The following is a 20,269-nucleotide window of genomic DNA, read 5'->3' on the forward strand; positions in this document are numbered from 1 at the left end:
CTCCTTGCTTCTTTAGTTAGAAATAACATCAAGTAATTGCTACAGTATTGTAAAGCAAGGGTTGTTGACTCTTTTGTCAGAATAGTGTAGAGAAACACCACACACCCTAAGCAGGGGGGTGACCTTCATTATATAGCCAGGAAGGTTTGCAGTACATCTACAAGTTACAATGTGGTACTAATACAAGTCAGGCTTGGAGTACAAGGCCAATGGGCCGTAAGCCCAATATGGGCTGTTATAATTATATTCTAACAAATAGTATCCACATGTTTGTTTGCCCAGGTAATTGCATAAATGTAGTATTGTCCAAACCAACAGATATCTTACAATCAAGTGTCAAACAATAAAACAGGAAACAGAAAGAAAAACACTCACAAGCAAGTGCTCTCAAGAACCACCCGGTGTCCAAGTACATCTATTAAAACCTCAATTGCACAAAGACGATGACCCATGTGCCTGGGGTGGCTAGCATCTGCAACTTGCTGATGTATTGACAACAGGAACTGCAATAGATTAAGAGGACAGATGGAACTTGGTCACAACCACACCACACGCTACAAGATTGTGTACATTATAGATCAAAGTTGTGCTCATTTAGTTTATACGCAAAAACATATTACTTGTTTGCACAGAAAGAAGACCATCTTTGTGCTATTGCAACACTGTTTGTCAAGAGAGAGAAATTACTCCCCTCAAGTTTGTCCTATGTCCAGATAACCCCCTAAACTAATGTTTGTTCCGATTTACTACCCCCAACTATTTGAGTTGGTTCAATTTAGCCATTAACAAGATTTGTTAATTTTGTTTCTACGCTTAAGTTTGCTTTCAAATATTGCGAGGTTATATAGGACATCAAACTTTATGTTAAAAATAAACACATCTTAAATTTTTCATCATTGTTTTGATAGCTTAGCAAATTTAATAATAAATTAACAATAGAGATATAAAATTGTACAAAACACTATAGAGGGGGTGTTAAGGTATAATAGTCAAGAGTATTAGTGTAATCTCCTAGTCTAGGGTTCCCCTCTTGTGCCTCTCATGTACTTGATATATAGTAGTCCTATACTCCTATTGGGCCTCAATATTATCATCCAATTCAACCTCTATTATCCCTAACAAACAACTAACTGCTACCTGCTGGTTTTCTGGTGCACACTAAAAACTATACCAGTGAGTGAAATACTGCCCCCATGGCTTTGCACTAAGTCAAACCAGCCAAGAAACCCCCCGAACCCTGGGCTCACCCTATTGGTCCGCACCACAATCTGGGTGGCGACCACTGCCACTACCCCCAGGAACAGCAGCAAGGTTACCAAAGGTCCACACGCTGCCACTATTTTTTCGGTGAAGCACAGCACGGTTTTTTTCTTCTTGCAAGCTGGAATCTGAAACCCGGTATTAATAGTATTATCATATTTTGCCACTTTCTCAACTCAATAACTGCATTCTTCAGTCCTGCTGGTATTTGGAATCCCGATCCATACCAACAAAGATAAAGGCATTGCAGCAGCTAGGGGCTAGACAGTTAACTCAAAAAAAACATGGGGGCTAGACAAATCCATTATCCTTTGCAGATTTTGAATTCATAAAAAAGACAACCATGAGACAAACAGAATACCTTAAATACTCTGTCAGCACGGAATATATTAATTTTATCAATAACAACTGTATCAGCCAAATTATCATCCCTGAAATGTCAAAACTCAGCCATGATACTGGAATAACAATTGCATTATAATGCAAGCATTAGAACGTATAGGGCAAATGAATGAGGATATACATTGTGTCCACAAATCCATCAACAACCATTCTGACTGAAAGTGCAACATTCTCCTTGGAAAAATATGGAATTTGTGGCTCATGAGCAGATGATGAAACAGAGAGCAAAAAAGCAACGATCGCAACCTATAAATAGAAGAATGAGTACAACAAGGAGCCAAAGTTGAAACAGCTTTACATAATCATATATCATAAGCAAAAAATGAAACTTGGAATGGACAATACATAGGTGTTGGATACAATTAGTAGTAGCACAAACATCATGCATTCTAGAAAGCTCTTACTTAGTAGTTAATAATTTTTGGTGTTGGCAGATGTCAACAGACAGAGTAATGTTATCTTATTAGCTACAGATGTAAATAAAGATATTGAAAGCCTGAAATTGCAGGTTTGGAATCACCTCAACAATTCTAAAAATCACTGCTCTACTTACTACCAAAATAGTCCAGCACTACCGTATCATGGCACAGTACTGATAGGGCTGATAGTTTTGAATCACATAGCAATGGAACATCTCAAAGCACATGCAGATTAAGAGATGTTCTAATCGGGAAGCATACCATATGTTTTTTAATGAGATCATCACGCTCAACCTCAGAAATTTCACCAAGCTGCAAAACTGATTCACATAAGACAGTTTCAGCTAAATCCTTCTCTGGCCCTGTGCCACATCTGACAGCAATGCACAATCCAAAGATTGGAACAAAGTATTTCTTGATAATGATTGACAAAGGTTGAGATAAAATCTGAGAAACAAATATATATAAAAACAAAAGAGAGATTAGAGCATGGAGACAGCACTGGAAACACAAAAGTTGTAAAGGGCATTCAGGGAAACAAGGGGGGAATGCTGTACTTAGTCTTTGATATTTTTCTTTGATGGGATGGGAAATTTAGCTGTAGATATTTTAAAAGGTTTATATGACCCCTACATGTAAACTAATGATATATTATGTACCAACTAGTCTTTTTGGAATAACAGTAAACATTCACCTTTGATATCCAATTCATATCAGCACCATCACCCCTGAGAATGAGGAATGGGAGAAGCCATGAACTACAATGTTCAACAAAGTTCTTTGGCTCAGCAGACCCATAACCAAACATTTCTTGCACCTGTTGCATTAGCAGTATTGGACATGACAGATTAAATACGGAAAAACAAAAAAAAAGGGGAATCCTTAAATATAGTAACAAAAAAAATTACTAGCTTATGGACAACATGTCAGCACAAATTTTGACTCGTATGTGTTTTAAGTTTGCATGTAGGATAGATGTGTTTAATCACATCATTTTGTTAGACATGTTGCATGAGCATGTGGCTGAAAATGTGATGTGTTGACATTGAGGCCGTAATCTAGTCATGTGCACACGAGTCAAAATGCTAGCTAGGTGGTTAGGAGTTTGATTAGTTAGTACATGCATGTGTTAGTGGATCTAGTATGTATGTCAAGTTGCTAGCTAGCTTCGCATTGTTTCAGTGTGTAGTCACCAGCAGAAAACCAAAAAAAATTTGGTGTGTGCCGCTGCAACTACTCTTGTTGCAGACATTAAGGGGGCTCCAACTGTTGGCATAATAATTGAATATCTGCGTCTATGGGATATAATTTCAGACACTGTTTTACAGCCACAAAGGGAGGACAAACATATTTGGAGGATCTCTTCAAACGGTCAGAATTCGGCCAAGTCGGCATATGAGGGTTTTTTCTTGGGTGCTACTGTTATGTGGCTGCTAGGGTTAAGGGGGAGATGGATTGGGATCGAAGGAGCGGTGGCGGATAGCGTGAACAGTACCCGCGCTACAGTGCCCAATAGGTCCTTGACTCTTCTAACACTACACCCCACCTGGACATGCAGCTCGTCCTCGAGCTGCAACTTAACGACGAGACTAAGAATGACTCCGCAAGACACAAACATAACACCTAAAAACAAGCCTTTTACATCTCGGCTTATTTTATTATTCTCAACTAGAAATAATTTTAACCCCTGCACATAAGGCGGACACCATCCACCTAGATCCCATGGAGACCATCTGGATGAAAGATGTGCTTGTGTGTGGCCTCCAGGAAGTGGTCGCAACAGGGACCAGCGAAGGCGCCCTCGCGGTGGTCGGTGGCGGAATCTGGCGGCGCTAGGTAGTGCGCTCCCACCGATGACACCATGCCTTCTCCTTACTGGACGGCTGCTGGTCTGCACCGCACATAGAAGAGCATAGGGCTTCCAACTACCGACGCCGAAGACTTTGAGTCCACCACCCGCGGGAAAAACAGCATGCACGCTGCCCGTGGGCGGAACCACATTCTGAAAATCCCCGACGCAGCGGATGAGATCGCAGTCCTCCACATGGTGGAGCTGCAAATAGGTGCAGGGCTGAATCAGCGGCAGATCGCGCATCTTCTGCACCCGCCGACGTGCAAGGAGGCCACGCACAGCAGCTTGCAGCTGCACTGCCGCCGACACCTGGCAGCGAAGCATCTTCCCTGTCAGCTCCGTCACCATCGGCTGCTCGGTCTGCTGCAGCATCTCGCCCTCATCTCGGATCTGCTGGAAGCTGGCACCCCTATAGAAGATCCCATCGGTGAATGGATGCTGGATGGTTGATACACCGGGGAGGACAACAGCGCTGGTGGAGGGTGCTGGAGCAACCGTTGTCGTGGCCGCCGGGGTGCTTGCCATCGTGTGCACCAGCCCCATCGTCGATGCTAGAGCATAAGATGTAATCGATGGAGGGGGCGGCATCCATGGCTGCTGGATGGGAACCGGGGCAGATGGATGCACGCCCAGCGGTAAGGACGGTGCCTGCAGCGAGGGAAGATGACCCGCGCTTGACATCGGCAGCTGTGGGAACTGCGCGGCTGTAGGCAGATCCCGACCGTCCAGGGCCGACACACGCGTGGCCAGATCGCCCATCTGGAAGCTCATGAGGGCCATGGTTCTGGAGGCCCTGGATGGCGCTGGTGAAGGCCGTAAGCGCGTCGGAAGGGATGGCCAGCATTGGGGCTGGTGGTGTGGAGGACGCAGCCGGCGGCGACGTGGCGGCAGTGATCAGGGCGCCGGCGGAGGTTGTCACGACCGCGCCGGCGCTGGGCGGGGCGCTTGTGGAGGGCGGAACGCCAGGGGCTGTGGTCCCGGAAGAAGCCATGATCTCCGATACCAGACTAGGGTTAAGGGGGAGATGGATTGGGATCGAAGGAGCGGCGGCGGATAGCGTGAACAGTACCCGCGCTACAGTGCCCGCGGGTACTGTTTACAGGAAGCCGGCTGTGAGAGCAAGAGAGGAGGCTAGGGTTTTGGGTGCTAGGAACGCCGGCCGCGGGGCTCTGCCCACGGCCGGCAAGAGAGAAGGGATTTCCTTCTAATCTCTTGCTTGATTAGATTGATACATCTCCTCTCTTTATATAGAGAGGTTTACTTGACTTACAAGCAAAACTTACTTGACCCCTAAGCAAGCGACTAATTAACCCTAATGGGCTAAGGCCCAATAGGTCCTTGACTCTTCTAACAGCTACCCTATTTGCACCATGGGAATTGGTTTGGAAGACTTCGCGCCACCAAAATGTCAGTTCTTCATGTGGTTAGTGGTGCATAATAAGTGCTGGACAGCTGACCGCCTTGCACGCCGGGGGCTGCCCTGTCCGGATTGTTGCCCACTTTGCGATCAAGAGGAGGAAACTGTAAACCATCTCCTGGCCGGTTGCGTCTTCGCTAGGGAATTTTGGTTCCATTTGCTAAGGCAGGTTGGTCTCCTGGCCTTATCTCCACAACCTAGTTAAAACTCCTTTTTTGAGTGGTGGGACAGAGCTAATAAGTTACGATTCTTTGGAACCATTGCAATCGTTGTGTTTTTGATGGAGCGGCTCCAAGTATTGCTGGGGCTTTAGCATGGCTGGTGAGGAACGCCGACTGTGGACCTTGGCAGGGGCTCGAGGGTTATCCCTCTTGTCAGCCCACCTCCCAGGAGATTAGTTTTCTTTGGTCTGTGTGGGTCGCCTTTCAGCCAGCTCAGGTGAGCTGGGTCTGCTGTGTTGAGTTGTGTGTGTGTGAGTGCGTTATGTTGGGGTGTGTGTTGTACTTGTGTTGGGTTCTTTCACTCGTTTCTTCTTACTATAATGATGCGCAGATCTCCTGCATTTTCGAGAAAAAACTACTCTTGTTTGCGCGTGCGTGTGTGTACACACGTGTGAACAGTTAGTTAGCATCTATATTAGTCAGAGTGATAGCCTTTGTCACGTGAGTTTGATCCTTTGGCTGGTTCCAACATAACATCATGAGATCAAGCATAAATAATTTGGTTCCTTCTATTCCAAATTTTTTCAGCTATTCTAAGAGTAAAGGAAAAGGAGCACCCAATGCAGAGATCATGAAAACATACAGCCAGAAAAGAGTGAGTGAAGAAACATTTTTTTTAGAAACTTCAGGATGTTGATATTTTTCATAATTTTCACTACCTAGTACAACAATTTAAATCAAATTGCAGCCAAAACAGAAAATACAAGTAACAATCTAGTTTGCAGCTGAAAGGCGGCATTAGAGATTTGACCCTTTTGACACTGTACATATGGGCCATGGATAACAAGCATTTTTTGGCAAATAGTTATCAAACATTCAAAAGGGTGGTCTATCCAGCTCAAACCAAAGGACAAGGATCGAGTTGAAGAGATCATGGGGGATCATCCTCTGTTGGATGAAGGGCTTCAGCCCATGTACCTTAGACGTGTCTGATATTGGTGAAATCTAATTGTAATATAGGATAGCTGTTGGATAAATTTCTGGGTGCTTTTGTAAGCTGGCAACCCCAGCCATTCCTGGTGAATCTTATCGCTTTCTTAAAAGCAGATGTAACTCTTATCTTTAAAAAAAACATCATATGAATTGAGTTAGGCACTTGTACAGTTTTTCTCGTTGTTGTTTCTCGCTCAGTTGTTGGGCTTCCCTGCTGTGTTTTAGGTTAAAAAAAATTGAGTTAGGCAAAACTCACAGAGGAACATTTATAGCACTCCACGGAGAAACCTCAAAATCATATTGAGAACCCATGCCGACATTTTTTTGTTTTTCGAGGGAGAATCCTTTTTGAACAAAATTATTGGCGGTTGTCTACTTTACCCTCTAACCTATAAAACCAGGTATTTTACCCCTCAAACTATTGAAAACTGTCTAAATAACCTCCTGAGGTGGTTTTGCTGACGTGGCATATTATAAGTCTATATAACCCCTAACGTATCAAAGGTTGACTGCATGCCTCCCTCAACTATAGAACATGTTATTATAGCCCGTAGAACGTTAAATAATGTTCAAATGATGATCATGTAGGGTCATTTAGACATTGTATCCCACCACACTAGCTTAAGCACACATGCCTGCAACCATAGGCCTATGCCTATTGGCTGTCTTCCTCTCTAAATTCTTTCCAGGCCTGTGCTTCTCCCCGAGGAGCACCACCTTGTTTCCTACTCCACCTCATGTACTCCTCGACGACATTGAGCACATGCATTACGGTTGTGCCCTTGTGATCTGGCTCCTCCCACATCCTTGCCCCTATCGCTTTCTCCTCCAATGGTTACCTTAAAAACTGAAGGATGGGATATGGGAGGGGCCGTCTGTTCGCTGGTCTGAAAAGTCATTGCTGAAAGTTTTGTTCGCTGATTTATTGTGAGAGAAAAACACTGTTGGCTAGCAGTAAAAGTACGGCTTATAAGACAAACGAACGGGATGCCATCGGCGAGTGATGGGAGATAAAGGAGACAAGATGTCACATGCTGCTCGTTGGGCGGTGGGTCAACCTAGAAAGAGTTGGGAAGTGGAGGCAACAAATGGCCTGCGTGCAAGCATGTGTTTAGGCCAGTGCGACAGGATACGGTGTTCCAATGACCCTAAAGACCATCCAATAAGTTGTTTGAACATTATTTGATGTTTTATGAGTTATAATATCATGTTTTATAGTTGATAGGGTCATGCAGTCGACCTTTGATACGTTAGGGGGTCATATAGACTTTTTAATATGCTATGTCAGCAAAACCACTTTTAAAACTGTTTCAGGGGGTTATTTAGACGGTTTTCAATAGTTTAAGGGCTAAAATACCTGGTTTTACAGGTGAGAGGTTGAAGTAGACAACCATCAATAATTGAGGGGGTTAACTGAACTTTTTCCATATCAGAAACATATTTAGAAGCATTAGAACTAAATGTTACCTCAACAAGTGAAACTAGATTCATCTCACAAGCAACCCATCGAAAAAGAATCGGGCCCATCACTTGGTCCAGATACTGCATACCATAGAGGTAACCAAACTAATGTAAATTGTAATATGTCAAAACAAATCATTCTCTTTCACAATAGTTATAAGAAATTATCTCAGATTCAGTTGGCACATTTGCCACACTATGAAAAGTAGCAAACAGAAACTGTGCACACTATACACTACAAAAGTGTCCAGTCACCTTGCTTCTTGAAGCATAACCCAGCCTCCTTGACATGGAATCAAATAACGCAAAAGCTAATTCTCTGAAAAGAAGTAACCATAAAAGTAAATAAAGCATAAATCAGTTTCCATTTATTAATCTTAAAAAATATTTATGTACACCAATATAAACATAGCTCATTGCTTGTGAAAAAATACCGCTGAGAAGGCTCTATAGCAGCAGCAGCAGAAATCATGAACACACACTGCAACATCAGAAGTCAGAGGACACAAAACTCAGTTGATTGAACAACTAAAATATGAACTGCACAAAGCATATAGTATAAACCACACACTGAATCATTACTTCTGAAACAATTCAATGTAAGTGAGACCTTGACACAACACATATTCTACCAGAAACACACAAGAGGTTGTCTTCAAAAGGAGGAAAGAAACACTTCAAATTTAATCACCACAGACAATATGTTGTATAGTAAAAAGAGGGTTGGGTCGGTGCCAATAGTTGTCCTAAGGCGTAGTGGAGTGCCAGCAGCATGCCGCAAAGACCTACTTGAGAGAGCACTGAGAAACAGAAGAACAGATAAAAGGGTATACACATTGCTGAAAGCTCCCACATAAGGTGGGGCCTGGGGAAGGGAGCAACCAGGAAGCTTTACCGTTGCTTATTTTTGCAAGAAGGCTCATTCGAACACGAGACCTCCAGGCTCTAGGACACAAGTGGAGATTAGATACACTACCACTGCGCCAAGCCCACCATTTAAACAGAACACAGAGAGAGAAAACTGAAAAGAGTTAAACAGAACACAGAGAGAAAAAAAACTGAAAATAGCATACAAATGTTCAGCAAGCATCTCATCCAACTGGATTCTCGCTAAGTGACCTTAGAGTATCTATACAAAGTTGAATACTGTTGACAACCAACTTTATTTTTTTTTCTTTTGGTAGGCAGCCCATGCATTTCTACAGGGACCAAAAAAGTGAAAAGATCATACAAATGTTTGGCCAGCACCTCTCCTAGTGTCATGGTTCCCGTAAAATTACTTATGTATGCTGCATATGGATTCCTATAAAACAAAACACCAAAAGGCCACATAGCCAACTCAACACACACAGTGCTAGCTGTTGTAATATAACATTATATATCAAATCTGAAACTAACGTTAAAGCTTCCTTCCATACCAAAAACAATTGGCAGAGAAAAAAAGATCAATTTTACACAATAGACTAGCACATAGTTCTATGCTTCTGTTGCACAATACAAGGGGTGACCACAAGGACATACCTCAACTTCAACATCCTCGCTATGCACAGCCAAATGAGCTAGTGTAATGAGAGCAGTTTCAATTATGGGAACAGATTGTGGACCAGCAGCCAAGACTTCTCTAGCTGTAACTGGAGAAATATCTGAGAACTTCACCATCTTGGCACCAATGCTTGAGCTGATATGGGCAAACATTGTTAAGCTAACAATCACACTAAAGAGTACTAATAGTTGTCACAAGTATGATTCATTATCAGTTATCACTTCAGTCTTGTACAGAAAATTAGGAGATAAATGTAATGGAGGTGGGGTTTGGATGGATAGATAACTTCGACATGGTCCTGAACAGTAGGCCACAGGTTATGGGCCAGCGATGACGCTCTCAGAACTAGCAACAGGAAGATGAAAATAGATTGATCTCTTACTTGGTTCCCTTGATTGATACATATCCTCTCTTTATACAGAGAGGTTTACTTGACTCCTAAGCAAGATGGCTAATTTTATCTTTCACCTAAGGTAAATGGGCCTCTCATACAACTGACCCAGCCCATAAGACCTAACAGACTGCCCAAGACATAAACCAATAGATTTACCCAAAATTCTATATCATCAGTCCAAGAAAATATCCTGAGGGAAGGGTAAGGATATTCTTTCGGTTTTGGTGTCTGTTGTTTAGTTGTACAGGCTTGTTCTTTTTTCCTCTTTTTATTTAGTAAAAAAAATTCTTACAGTGGGGGCTTCCCCTGCTGTATTCTCGCTCAAAAAAAGAAAAGAAAATATCCTGAATACAAGCTGCCATTTCATTCAAGTAAATGATAGCAAAAGCAAAGTAGTGTGTGGTTTAAATAATAAATTCAAAAATGTGAATATATAACATTAATAATTATCTAAATCATAATTCTCACTTAGATTCAACAAGATAAACCTGTGTGCACTTCTCTAAGTTAGCCTTGTCCAGATGTGGGGTATAGGGACGATACTAAGTTCCAGCGATCCCCTACAATCAGTAGGCCCTAACTTCTACCTTCTACCTTCTATGTACAAAATGAATACAATATTAAAATGTCAACTGAATGTCCACCTGGCACCTTTTCAGAAGGAACTTTTCTTAGCTCTAGGAAATTAGTAGTGATTAGCTGCAGAATATTATCAAGAAAATTGAGCAAAACTCCTTTCATGTAGAGCAGTCAACTATTACAGGTACCTGTTAGCACTAACTGGATTGGCATTTTTTTGGCTTTGTGGTGATATCATGGTTTGGAAAAGGCTAAATCTACTCTCTAAATTGCATGCTTAAGATGACTGGTAATGAGGCATAAGTGTTCATCATATTATTAGGATATGTATATATCAGGATCAATTAGGCTCAATTAGAGGGTTTCCTAGAAAGGAAATTTCTATGTATAGCCTAGGATAGTTTCCTTGTACAGGTAATAGCTTACCATGTTTGTACTCTCCATGTATGCCTATTGGCTACATATATAAAAGGCTCCCCACCCACATAGGGTACGTGGTGATTCTCTACATGGTATTAGAGACCTAGGTCCTTTTTCCCCCCCACCCACGTCCAGCCCTATCTCCTCCCAGGTCTCCCTCCCACGCCCAGACCTCTCTCCTCCCAGGTCGCCATGTCGACCTCCCCTGCCCCCAGCTCCAGCCAATCTTCTGGCACCATGGCCCCCACAGGCACCTCCGCTGCCCCGGCCATCCTCGTCGCCCCCTATGCAACGATATCTGTCAAAAACCATTTCCCGGTGACCCTGGAACTGGCCAAGCTCAACTTCAACCAGTGGGAGCCGTTCTTCTCCTCCCTCTGCGGGAAATTTGGTCTTCTCCTGCACGTGGATGCCACGGCGGAGGCCAATCCCACTGACCCTGCTTGGGCCATCGCGGACGCCTGCGTTCGCCGCTAGCTCCTTGGCTCCGCTGGACCGAACGTCCTCGGCCTTGCTGCGGCGCCGAACCAGACAGCACGCGAGCTCTGGGTCGCCATAAAGCGCAACTTCCTGGGTCATGAGTTCCACTCCATGACCCAGGGCGATTCGTCCATCAACGACTACGCCCAGCGGATGAAGGCCACCGCCGATGCGCTCCGCGATGTCGGCCACACCATCACCGACTTGGAGCTCATCCTCAACTTCCTGTGCGGCCTCAATCCCCGCTTCGCTGGTACCGCCGACAACATCGTTGATTCGCACCCCCTGCCAGACTTCGCCACCGCTCACGAGAAGCTCGTGCGGAAGGCGCTCCGCCTCGCCAACGAGGGCACCGTTGCTGCCCAGACCGCATTCCACGCCTCGTGCGGCATAGCCGGCCGCACCATCTCCAGTACCACCGGCGGCGGTTTCAGCACCGGTTGCCAGGGTAGCAACAGCGGCGACTCCAGCTGTGGTGGCGGTCCGGGCAGCGACGGCGGTCGTTGGAAGAAGAAGGGCAGGGGCGGCGCCCAATCCGGGGACGGGCACAAGCCCTCTGCACCGTCAGCGGCCCCCTGGTACTACTATCCTCCTTGGGCAGCCGGGGTGCAGCAGTAGCCATGGCGCCCACCAGCGTGGGGAGGCCTAGGGGTCCTCGGCGCCTTCCCTTCAGCCCAAGCCCACACCGCGCTCGCTCTCGCCCAGTTCTCCGGCACTGGCACTGCGACCACCGCTCCACCTCCTCAGCAACAGGGCGGCTGGGATTAGGCCGGCCTGATCGCCGCTCTGAACCAGATGTCTCTCCAGGGGTCCTCCCCCTGGGTCCTCGACACCGGCGCCAAGACTCACATATCATCGTCAGATGGTATACTTTTGTCTTGTCTTCCCCCTCCTTCAGGTATCATGGTTGGCAATGGCACCATCATTCCCATCACCAGCCGTGGCACATCCATACTATCTTCCCCTAACTCTGTTTTTCATCTTAACAATGTTCTGGTTGCCGCCTATTTAGTGCGCAACCACCCTTTTGTTCGTCAATTCACCTGTGACAATAACTGTTCCATTGAATTTGACGCTTGTGGTTTTTCTGTCAAGGATCAACAGACGGGGCACATGACTCTTCGCTGCAATAGTGTTGGCGCCCTCTACACCTTCCCATCCATGCCAGCACACCACTGCAGCCTCGCCATCACTTCGTCCCCATGGCACCAGCGCCTCGGCCACCCCGGTCCATCCAGCCTCGCCACTCTATAGAGCCTGTCGTTCATCTCCTACAATAAGAGCTCACCATGTCTCTGCCATGCATGTCAACTTGGCAAGCATGTGCGGCTCCCCTTTAGTCATTCCACCTCGGTAACACATGCTCCTTTTGACTTAGTTCATTGTGATGTGTGGACATCTCTCGTAATCATCATCTCTAGATTTAAATACTATCTTGTTTTACTAGATGATTTTTCTCATTACTGCTGGTCTTTTCCTCTTAGACAAAAATCTGAGGTGCACCGCCACATTGTTGAGTTCATTGCCTACACTCAGACACAATTTGGCACCACACCTAAATCCATTCAAGTTGACAATGGGACTGAGTTCGTTAATCTCGCTACTAATACCTTCCTCACCAGCCATGGCATTACACTCCACCTCTCATGCCCCTATACCTCCCCACAAAACGGCAAGGCTGAACGCATGCTCCGCACCACACATAACACCAACCACACCATGCTTCTTCATGCGTCCATGCCACCTCCGTACTGTGGGCTAAGGCCCTAACCACAGCCACCTTCCTTCTCAATAGACGTCCCTCCTCCATTCACAACCAAATACCCCACCAACTCCTTCACGGCACCCTCCCAGACTTCTATTCGCTTCGAGTTTTTGGATGCCTCTGTTATCCCAACCTCACAGCCACCTCCCCACACAAACTTGCCCCTCGATCCGCCCCCTGTGTTTTCCTAGGCTACCCATCCTCTCACAAGGGCTACTGCTGCCTCGACATGGCCACTCGTCACATTATCATCTCTCGCCATGTCATTTTTTATGAGTTTTTCTTTCCATTCTCGGCAGCACCATCGGCAGCTTCCATGCCGTCTTCACTTGATTTTTTGCTGCAGGGACTCTTCCGCGACGGCACAAGTGAGCACCATTACACCGCCCGCTGATGCCGCCTCCAGCCAAGATGCATCGCCGAAGCCCCTGGACTCGGCGATCCTCCAGCTGGGCCCCGTGGTTAACCCTGCGGGTGGGCACCCTGCTGCTGCTCCTCCTGCGGGCGGGCCCCAGCTGGGCGGCCAGCGGTTCGGCATCGTCTACACTCACTGCTCCCAGCCTGCAGTGCCAACCACAGAGGCAGTGGCCCCTAAGGATGCTTCCGTGGCCCCTGCTGTACCAGCGGCACCGGCACCCTCTCCAGCACCTCCGACAACACCACCTGTTGCACCTCCATCAGCTCCAGTGGTCCGGACTATGACACATTCACAGACCGGCAGCCTCCGCACCGTCCAGTGCTACGGCTTCTCCGCCTCCGTCGCCTTGCCCATCCCGGCAAATTATCGCAGTGCCCTCGCCGATCCCAATTGGCGCGCTGCGATGGCTGAAGAGTACAAGGCGTTGATCGACAACGGCACTTGGCGCCTCATCCCTCGGCCACCTGGTGCGACATTGTCACTGGCAAGTGGCTGTTGAAGCACAAGCTTCACTCCAACGGCTCCCTCGCCTGGCACAAGGCACGTTGGGTCGTCCAGGGCTTCTCACAGGAGGCCGGTGTCGACTACGACGAGATCTTCAGTCCAGTCATCAAGCCTGCCACGATCCGCACCGTCCTTAGCATTGCTGCATCACGAGATTGGCCCATACGCCAGCTCGACGTGAAGAATGCCTTCCTTCACGGCATCCTCGAGGAGACGGTCTACTGTGAGCAGCCGAAAGGCTTCGTCGACCCTGATGCCCCTAACTCTGTATGCTTGCTACAGAAGTCCCTATATGGACTTAAGCAGGCACCGCGAGCTTGGAACCAGCGGTTCTCTACCTACATCTGCAGCATCGGCTTCACCACCTCCAAGTCCAATGCCTCCCTGTTCATCTACAAGGTTGGCGCCAACATGGCCTACCTCCTCTACGTCGACGACATCATTGTCCGCGTCGTCCAAGACACTTCTCCAGCATGTCACCTCCCAGCTTCACTCAGAATTTGCCATGACGGACCTTGGCGAACTCCACCACTTCCTCGGCATCTCAGTGACCCGGGACAGCAGTGGGTTGTTCCTCTCCCAGCGGCATTACGTTGTGGATCTCCTCCAGCGTGCTGGCATGTCTGAATGCCACTCGACTGCTACACCTGTGGATGTCCGGACCAAGCTGTCCGCCTCAAAGGGCGCCCCGGTTGCCAACCCCGCGGAGTACAGGAGCATTGCTGGTGCCCTCATGTACCTCACGTTGACAAGACCAAACCTAGCGTATGCTGTCCAGCAGGTCTGTCTCTTCATGCACGACCTCAAGAGTCGCACCTTGCGTTGATCAAGCGCATCTTGCGCTACGTCAAGGGCTCAGTGTCAGCAGGTCTGTAATTGGGCACCGGCACTGTTGATCAGCTCACTGCCTACTCCGACGCTGACTGGGCTGGCTGCCCCGACACGCACCGCTCCACCTCCAGCTTCTGCGTCTACCTCGGTGACATGGTGTCTTGGTCCTCCAAGCGTCAAATGATGGTATCTCGCTCCAGTGCCAAAGTCGAATACCGTGCAGTGGCACATGTTGTGGCCGAGTGTTGTTGGCTGCATCAGTTGCTCCAGGAGCTCCACATCCACATCCCGCTTGCGACAGTTGTCTACTGTGACAATGTGAGTGCAGTCATGTACTGTCCACCACCGCCGCACAAAGCACATCGAGATCGACATCCACTTCGTCCACGAAAAGGTTGCTCTAGGACAGTTCCGAGTGCTTCATGTCCCCTCCGCACATCAGTTCGCCGACATCATGACCAAGGCTCTACCTGTCCAGCTCTTCATTGATTTTCGGACCAGTCTATGCGCCTGTGACTCTTCCGCGACGACTGCGGGCGGGTATTAGGATATGTATATATCAGGATCAATTAGGCTCAATTAGAGAGTTTCCTAGATAGGCTATTTCTATGTATAGCCTAGGATAGTTTCCTTGTACAGGTAATAGCTTACCATGTTTGTACTCTCCATGTATGCCTATTGGCTATATATATGAAAGGCTCCCTGCCCACATAGGGTGTGTGGTGATTCTCTACACATATGAACAACAAATTCACTTCTAAAAGTAAACACAAAACCATCAAATCATAGTTGTCAATACCTACCAAACATCATTAAATAATTCATTGTGCCCTTCCCATGTTTGGAATAACACGACGATTTGCCTAGCCAAATATAACCTGACACGGTAATCAGCATCATGCAGCATGTCAAGCAAACATCCGATCAAACCCTGCAATTATAAAAATGATATTAAATTACTGATGTAATGGAGTACTCCCTCCATCCCAAATTACAAGACATTCCAAGAATCTTGAAGAGTCAAAGCATCTCGAGTTTGACCAAATTTATATGATAAAATAATGACATTTATGATGTCAACTAAGTATCATTGAATTCCTCATTAATAATATTTTCATATGATACTTATTTGATGTCATAAATCTTCATAATTTTCTCTATAATTTTGGTCAAACTTGAGTTTCTTTGACTCTCCAAGATTCTTAGAATGTCTTATAATTTGGAATGGAGGGAGTACATTTCAATGGCAGTTCTCCTGACAAAAGCAAGATATAAGAATCACCTGGGCAACATCAGGGAACAGGCAAACAAAGGAGGAGACACAATCAATGAGCTTGATGCGGGAAAACCAATCTACAGAATTTATCTCTGTAGCCTTATTTACCAAGTCAAATATGATATCCTGGTTCTGCAGATAGTGGGACACATATCTATCAGTCAGTTGGAGGATAAAACATGTAAGAAGCCAACCAAAATAATTGTGCTTCCCTTGATCAGTGAATATTTCAAGATTAAAGAAATGACAGCCAATTTAATCACATGATTAACTGTTACAGTTAGGTTTCTAATGTCTCACTCTGAGATCAAAATGTTCAACCAATAAAAAAAAGAAACCACACCAAACAAGTCTCTTATTCAGTCACTGAAACCTTGAATGTATAAATAAAATATCACAAGACACAGTAAATTATATCATGCGTAAGATATGTAAATACCAACCTCACTGAAAAACACTTCGCGTCCTGGTGGCTTTCCATCAGCATTTTGCCCACCATCGCGGATAGCTATCAATGTTTTTAATAAAGCATGTATATGAGTTAAGCACTCCGCAGGGCCAAGTAATGAACTTGCACCTCTGTCCCTCATATCAATTATAAGATGGACCTGCATGATCGATGTCAACATGTTAAAATCACATAAATGCCTGATTGGATTAAACACATAAGCCAACAGCATAAGTACTGATTTTGTCTAATTAAAGATATGAGCCACAGAGTACCACTGAAGATACAGTTTTTGATGCTGAGATGTTTCTGCAAAGGTTAAGCAAGATGACCTGACGAACCTGCAAAATGAAACCAGGTATTACAAGGATAGCTTTGAAGTAAAATAAAAACAATATTAAGCAGCTATCATCAAAAAATTTACCTTCACATCATTTTCTTTCTCCAACAAGCTGTACAAAATTTCCCATGTATGAAGTGATGAAACTGAGAAAAAAGTTGAAATAATGCAAACTAGATCCAGCTTCCACTCCAAAGGTCGTAAGAAGTTACCCATACTTCCACTAGCACTAGCCTTGACAGAATCTAATTCACCAGAGTCCATCACATCGAGATCCATATCAGCAACACTACTTTTACAGTCCAAAATAGGATTTAGGTCCTCTGAATTGACACTGGATGTTGGTAGCACTTTACCAGTACTCTCTGCATCAAAATTGCTCACTAAACTAGAGATCTGACAAAACAGCTGAGAAATTGCCACCAAGAGTTCATCAAGTAATTCAGTAATGCTTTTGATAACAACAGAACAAACTCTATTATCAACTCTTGACAGATTAAATATTGGAGAAGACAGTAAGCTCTTGATCGAGGATAAAGTAGAACCCGTTGTATCCAATGCTGAACTTAGGTTAGTAAGACCATGAGAAAGTCCATCATTCTTCTTCATAACAAATGCCACAATATGCTTTAAAATATTGGTGATATAATCTACTGCCTCTTGCAAAAGTGAAGATTTTTCTTCCATAGACCTGAGAAAACCTCACAGAACAACAGAAGGATGTTAGGCCTTTGGCGTACTGAAAGACAACCACTATAAGACTCACGGGTACTACGTGACACTCAAGTTATACCTTGAACCATAAAACCAGACTGACAGTAGTCAAACAAGAACCAATTTGTGCACTGATCTAATTTGCTAGAAAGACTGGCCATGCATGTGAACCTGGAATAAATGGGCTGGATGCCAGTTTTATATGGAACCACTGGAAAACAGCCTATTGAACAACCCGGTCAACCAGGCTGAGAGCCATGTGAACTGTACCCAGCCTAGGCCAAAACTTTGGGAAATAGATGCATAGGAATAGAAAAATGAGGAAGGATGAATTATCTCCCGCTTGCAGCAAAATTTATGAATTTGAACACAACCTATTGCTGTCAACTCAAGGCAAAACTAAATTATCAAAATATGGTACTTAATTTCATTGGGTGCAAATTTTTCCTAGAGATGTAAATGTTGTACCACTGACATATTAAAATATAAAGCGGACCAGGAGATGAAAATAAAACAGATACCTTGACAACAATGCACAATGAATCAGATTGCATAGAAGAGAACAAACAAGAACAAGATTATTCAAGTCCACTTTCTCAAACTGCTCATTTGAGACCACAAATCCTTTGATGAATTCCATGAGCTCGAGGAGCATTGGTTGCCGGATAGTCCCAGGAAGATGTATACGGTGGCATTTATGAGAGGTAACCTGTAACCAATAAAGTGTCTTCTGTGACTTTATCAATAGAAGAAGTCAAACAAAAATTATGTTTCAAGAATAATCTCTAGGACCACCAAAGTCTAACTAAGACAACAAACTATGGGTTTAACCACCGCTAAACTTTATTGAACCATTCAAAACACAAAGCATCCCATATCGAACCAAACACTATGCTGGTGCTTGCAACAAATGACAGTATGACACCAATAGGCACACTGAAAAGTTTGATAAAGTCTTTTTCATTAAACTGCTTACAGTCGCTTTCTATAACACCAAAGGAAACTCTCTTCTAAAAAACTACTTTCTGTGCTAAAGTGGAAATTGTACATTAGTTAAGTGTCATGGTGAGTTCCAAGTTTGATGAGCTTTTGTGTGGAGGAGGTGGTGCCTAAGTGTACCATAGTCCAGCTCTTACCGTGTACAGCAAAAAAAGAAAGAAAAAAAAGGCAACGCTGCTCAAACCATGCTTTCTTTTACATCAATGTGTGGGAGGGCTTTATATCATTTCAGTGATGAAGGATATTCTAGTTACAACATGAAAGACCTAGTTGTCAAAAAATGCTTCAACCTCAGGTTCAAACCAAACAAAGAAGAGACGAGGAAAATATAAAAGATTATATTGCCAGGCAAAGTGTTTTTTAATATTCACAAGAGCTAATAGCAGAGCAACTGAGAACAATAAGTAAAGCACCTTGGTACAAGTATCCAGAGTGATTTCTGATAAAGCTTCCACAGAGTAGGGTAGTTCATCTTTGAGAACCCAGTTATCATCCTCAAGAGACATCTAAAACAAACCAAATTGGCACTAAGTGAACAAATACATAAGTTCAGAAATACTCTCTGTAATCTGTAAAATCTTGTGACAACGAAAACAATATACCTTGGAATAAATTTTACAATCACCAAACAGTTGCAATACATCCGATGAATTAATTGCTGATGATGAAAAACCAGCACACAATGAGAAAATAGCTTCAGGAATGATAACAACATTTTGTTCATTCAAAAGAGAGAATTCCTGTCATAAAAACCAGTGATTCAGCTTGCAAATCTCAAGGAAGAAATAAAATGGATGACCCATTCCACATGAAGCTTACCAATGGACATAGCAGTGCACAGCATAACCACAAAAGGCAACAACATACACTATGGAGTCAGGTGAGCTGAAGTCCATTTCACCCCCTTTATTCTTTATTAATGTTAACCCAAATAGCAAACTTTTTCTTGGCAATTAAAGATGCAAACACACATTCTCCGCTACACATGTGCAGGCCCTAATCAGAAAACTAAACACATACAAGGGAACATTCTTTACCAATAAATTGACCCACATGTGTGTAAGGGTGCCACCAGGATTTGGTAGTTGGAAACATACTCACAAATCAACTACTCCTGGCTTCCAATACCTAAACTTTAAGCAGCATGGTAGTATATACATGCTCCGTTCCCAAATTTAGGAGATTTTAGTTTTGCCGTAAGTCTAACTTCTCTGACTTTGACCAAGTTCATAGAAAAATGCACCAAAATCTACAACATCAAAATAGTTTCATTAAATCCACCATGAAATATGTTTTGATAGTGCATTTATTTGGTATTGTAGATGTCAATATTTTTTCTATAAACTCAGTCACCGTTAACTAGTTCCTTGGACACCACATGGTCATCAGTGGACCCCAACAGACAGCCTTATCTCTTCTTCCACTCTTCAGCACTGCCCGCCCTGCACGCTATCGTTGCCTCCACACCAGCGCCGCCCGCCCACCACCCTTTCACGAATTTCCTGGAGTTTGGAATCGAACCCAACCCCAATGAGAGCAACTTCAACTTTATTCCAGTCCTCAAGACCTTTACCCTTTCATGAATTAGCTACC

The 20,269-nt window shown here is 44.6% G+C and overlaps 1 protein-coding gene across 3 annotated transcripts in view; it reads right to left on the bottom strand.

Moving 5' to 3' along the window:
- The window catches only part of LOC8072354 (serine/threonine-protein kinase ATM), a 71,589-nt gene that overhangs the window by 35,336 nt on the left and 15,984 nt on the right, over positions 1-20,269 (bottom strand). For all 3 annotated transcript variants that reach the window (XM_021456013.1, XM_021456012.1, XM_021456011.1), the window contains exons 18-34: positions 19,279-19,416; positions 19,090-19,182; positions 18,199-18,386; positions 17,048-17,654; positions 16,899-16,964; positions 16,619-16,783; positions 16,182-16,307; positions 15,703-15,830; positions 9,487-9,643; positions 8,400-8,446; positions 8,221-8,284; positions 7,972-8,046; positions 2,776-2,898; positions 2,343-2,528; positions 1,784-1,908; positions 1,622-1,691; positions 376-503 (exon numbers count right to left, since the gene is read on the bottom strand). In XM_021456013.1, coding sequence (XP_021311688.1) covers positions 376-503; positions 1,622-1,691; positions 1,784-1,908; positions 2,343-2,528; positions 2,776-2,898; positions 7,972-8,046; positions 8,221-8,284; positions 8,400-8,446; positions 9,487-9,643; positions 15,703-15,830; positions 16,182-16,307; positions 16,619-16,783; positions 16,899-16,964; positions 17,048-17,654; positions 18,199-18,386; positions 19,090-19,182; positions 19,279-19,416 — 2,486 coding nt within the window. The remainder of the gene's footprint in view (positions 1-375; positions 504-1,621; positions 1,692-1,783; positions 1,909-2,342; positions 2,529-2,775; positions 2,899-7,971; positions 8,047-8,220; positions 8,285-8,399; positions 8,447-9,486; positions 9,644-15,702; positions 15,831-16,181; positions 16,308-16,618; positions 16,784-16,898; positions 16,965-17,047; positions 17,655-18,198; positions 18,387-19,089; positions 19,183-19,278; positions 19,417-20,269) is intronic.

This window comes from Sorghum bicolor, chromosome 3 (assembly GCF_000003195.3).
Source record: "Sorghum bicolor cultivar BTx623 chromosome 3, Sorghum_bicolor_NCBIv3, whole genome shotgun sequence".
Classification (NCBI taxonomy): domain Eukaryota; kingdom Viridiplantae; phylum Streptophyta; class Magnoliopsida; order Poales; family Poaceae; genus Sorghum; species Sorghum bicolor.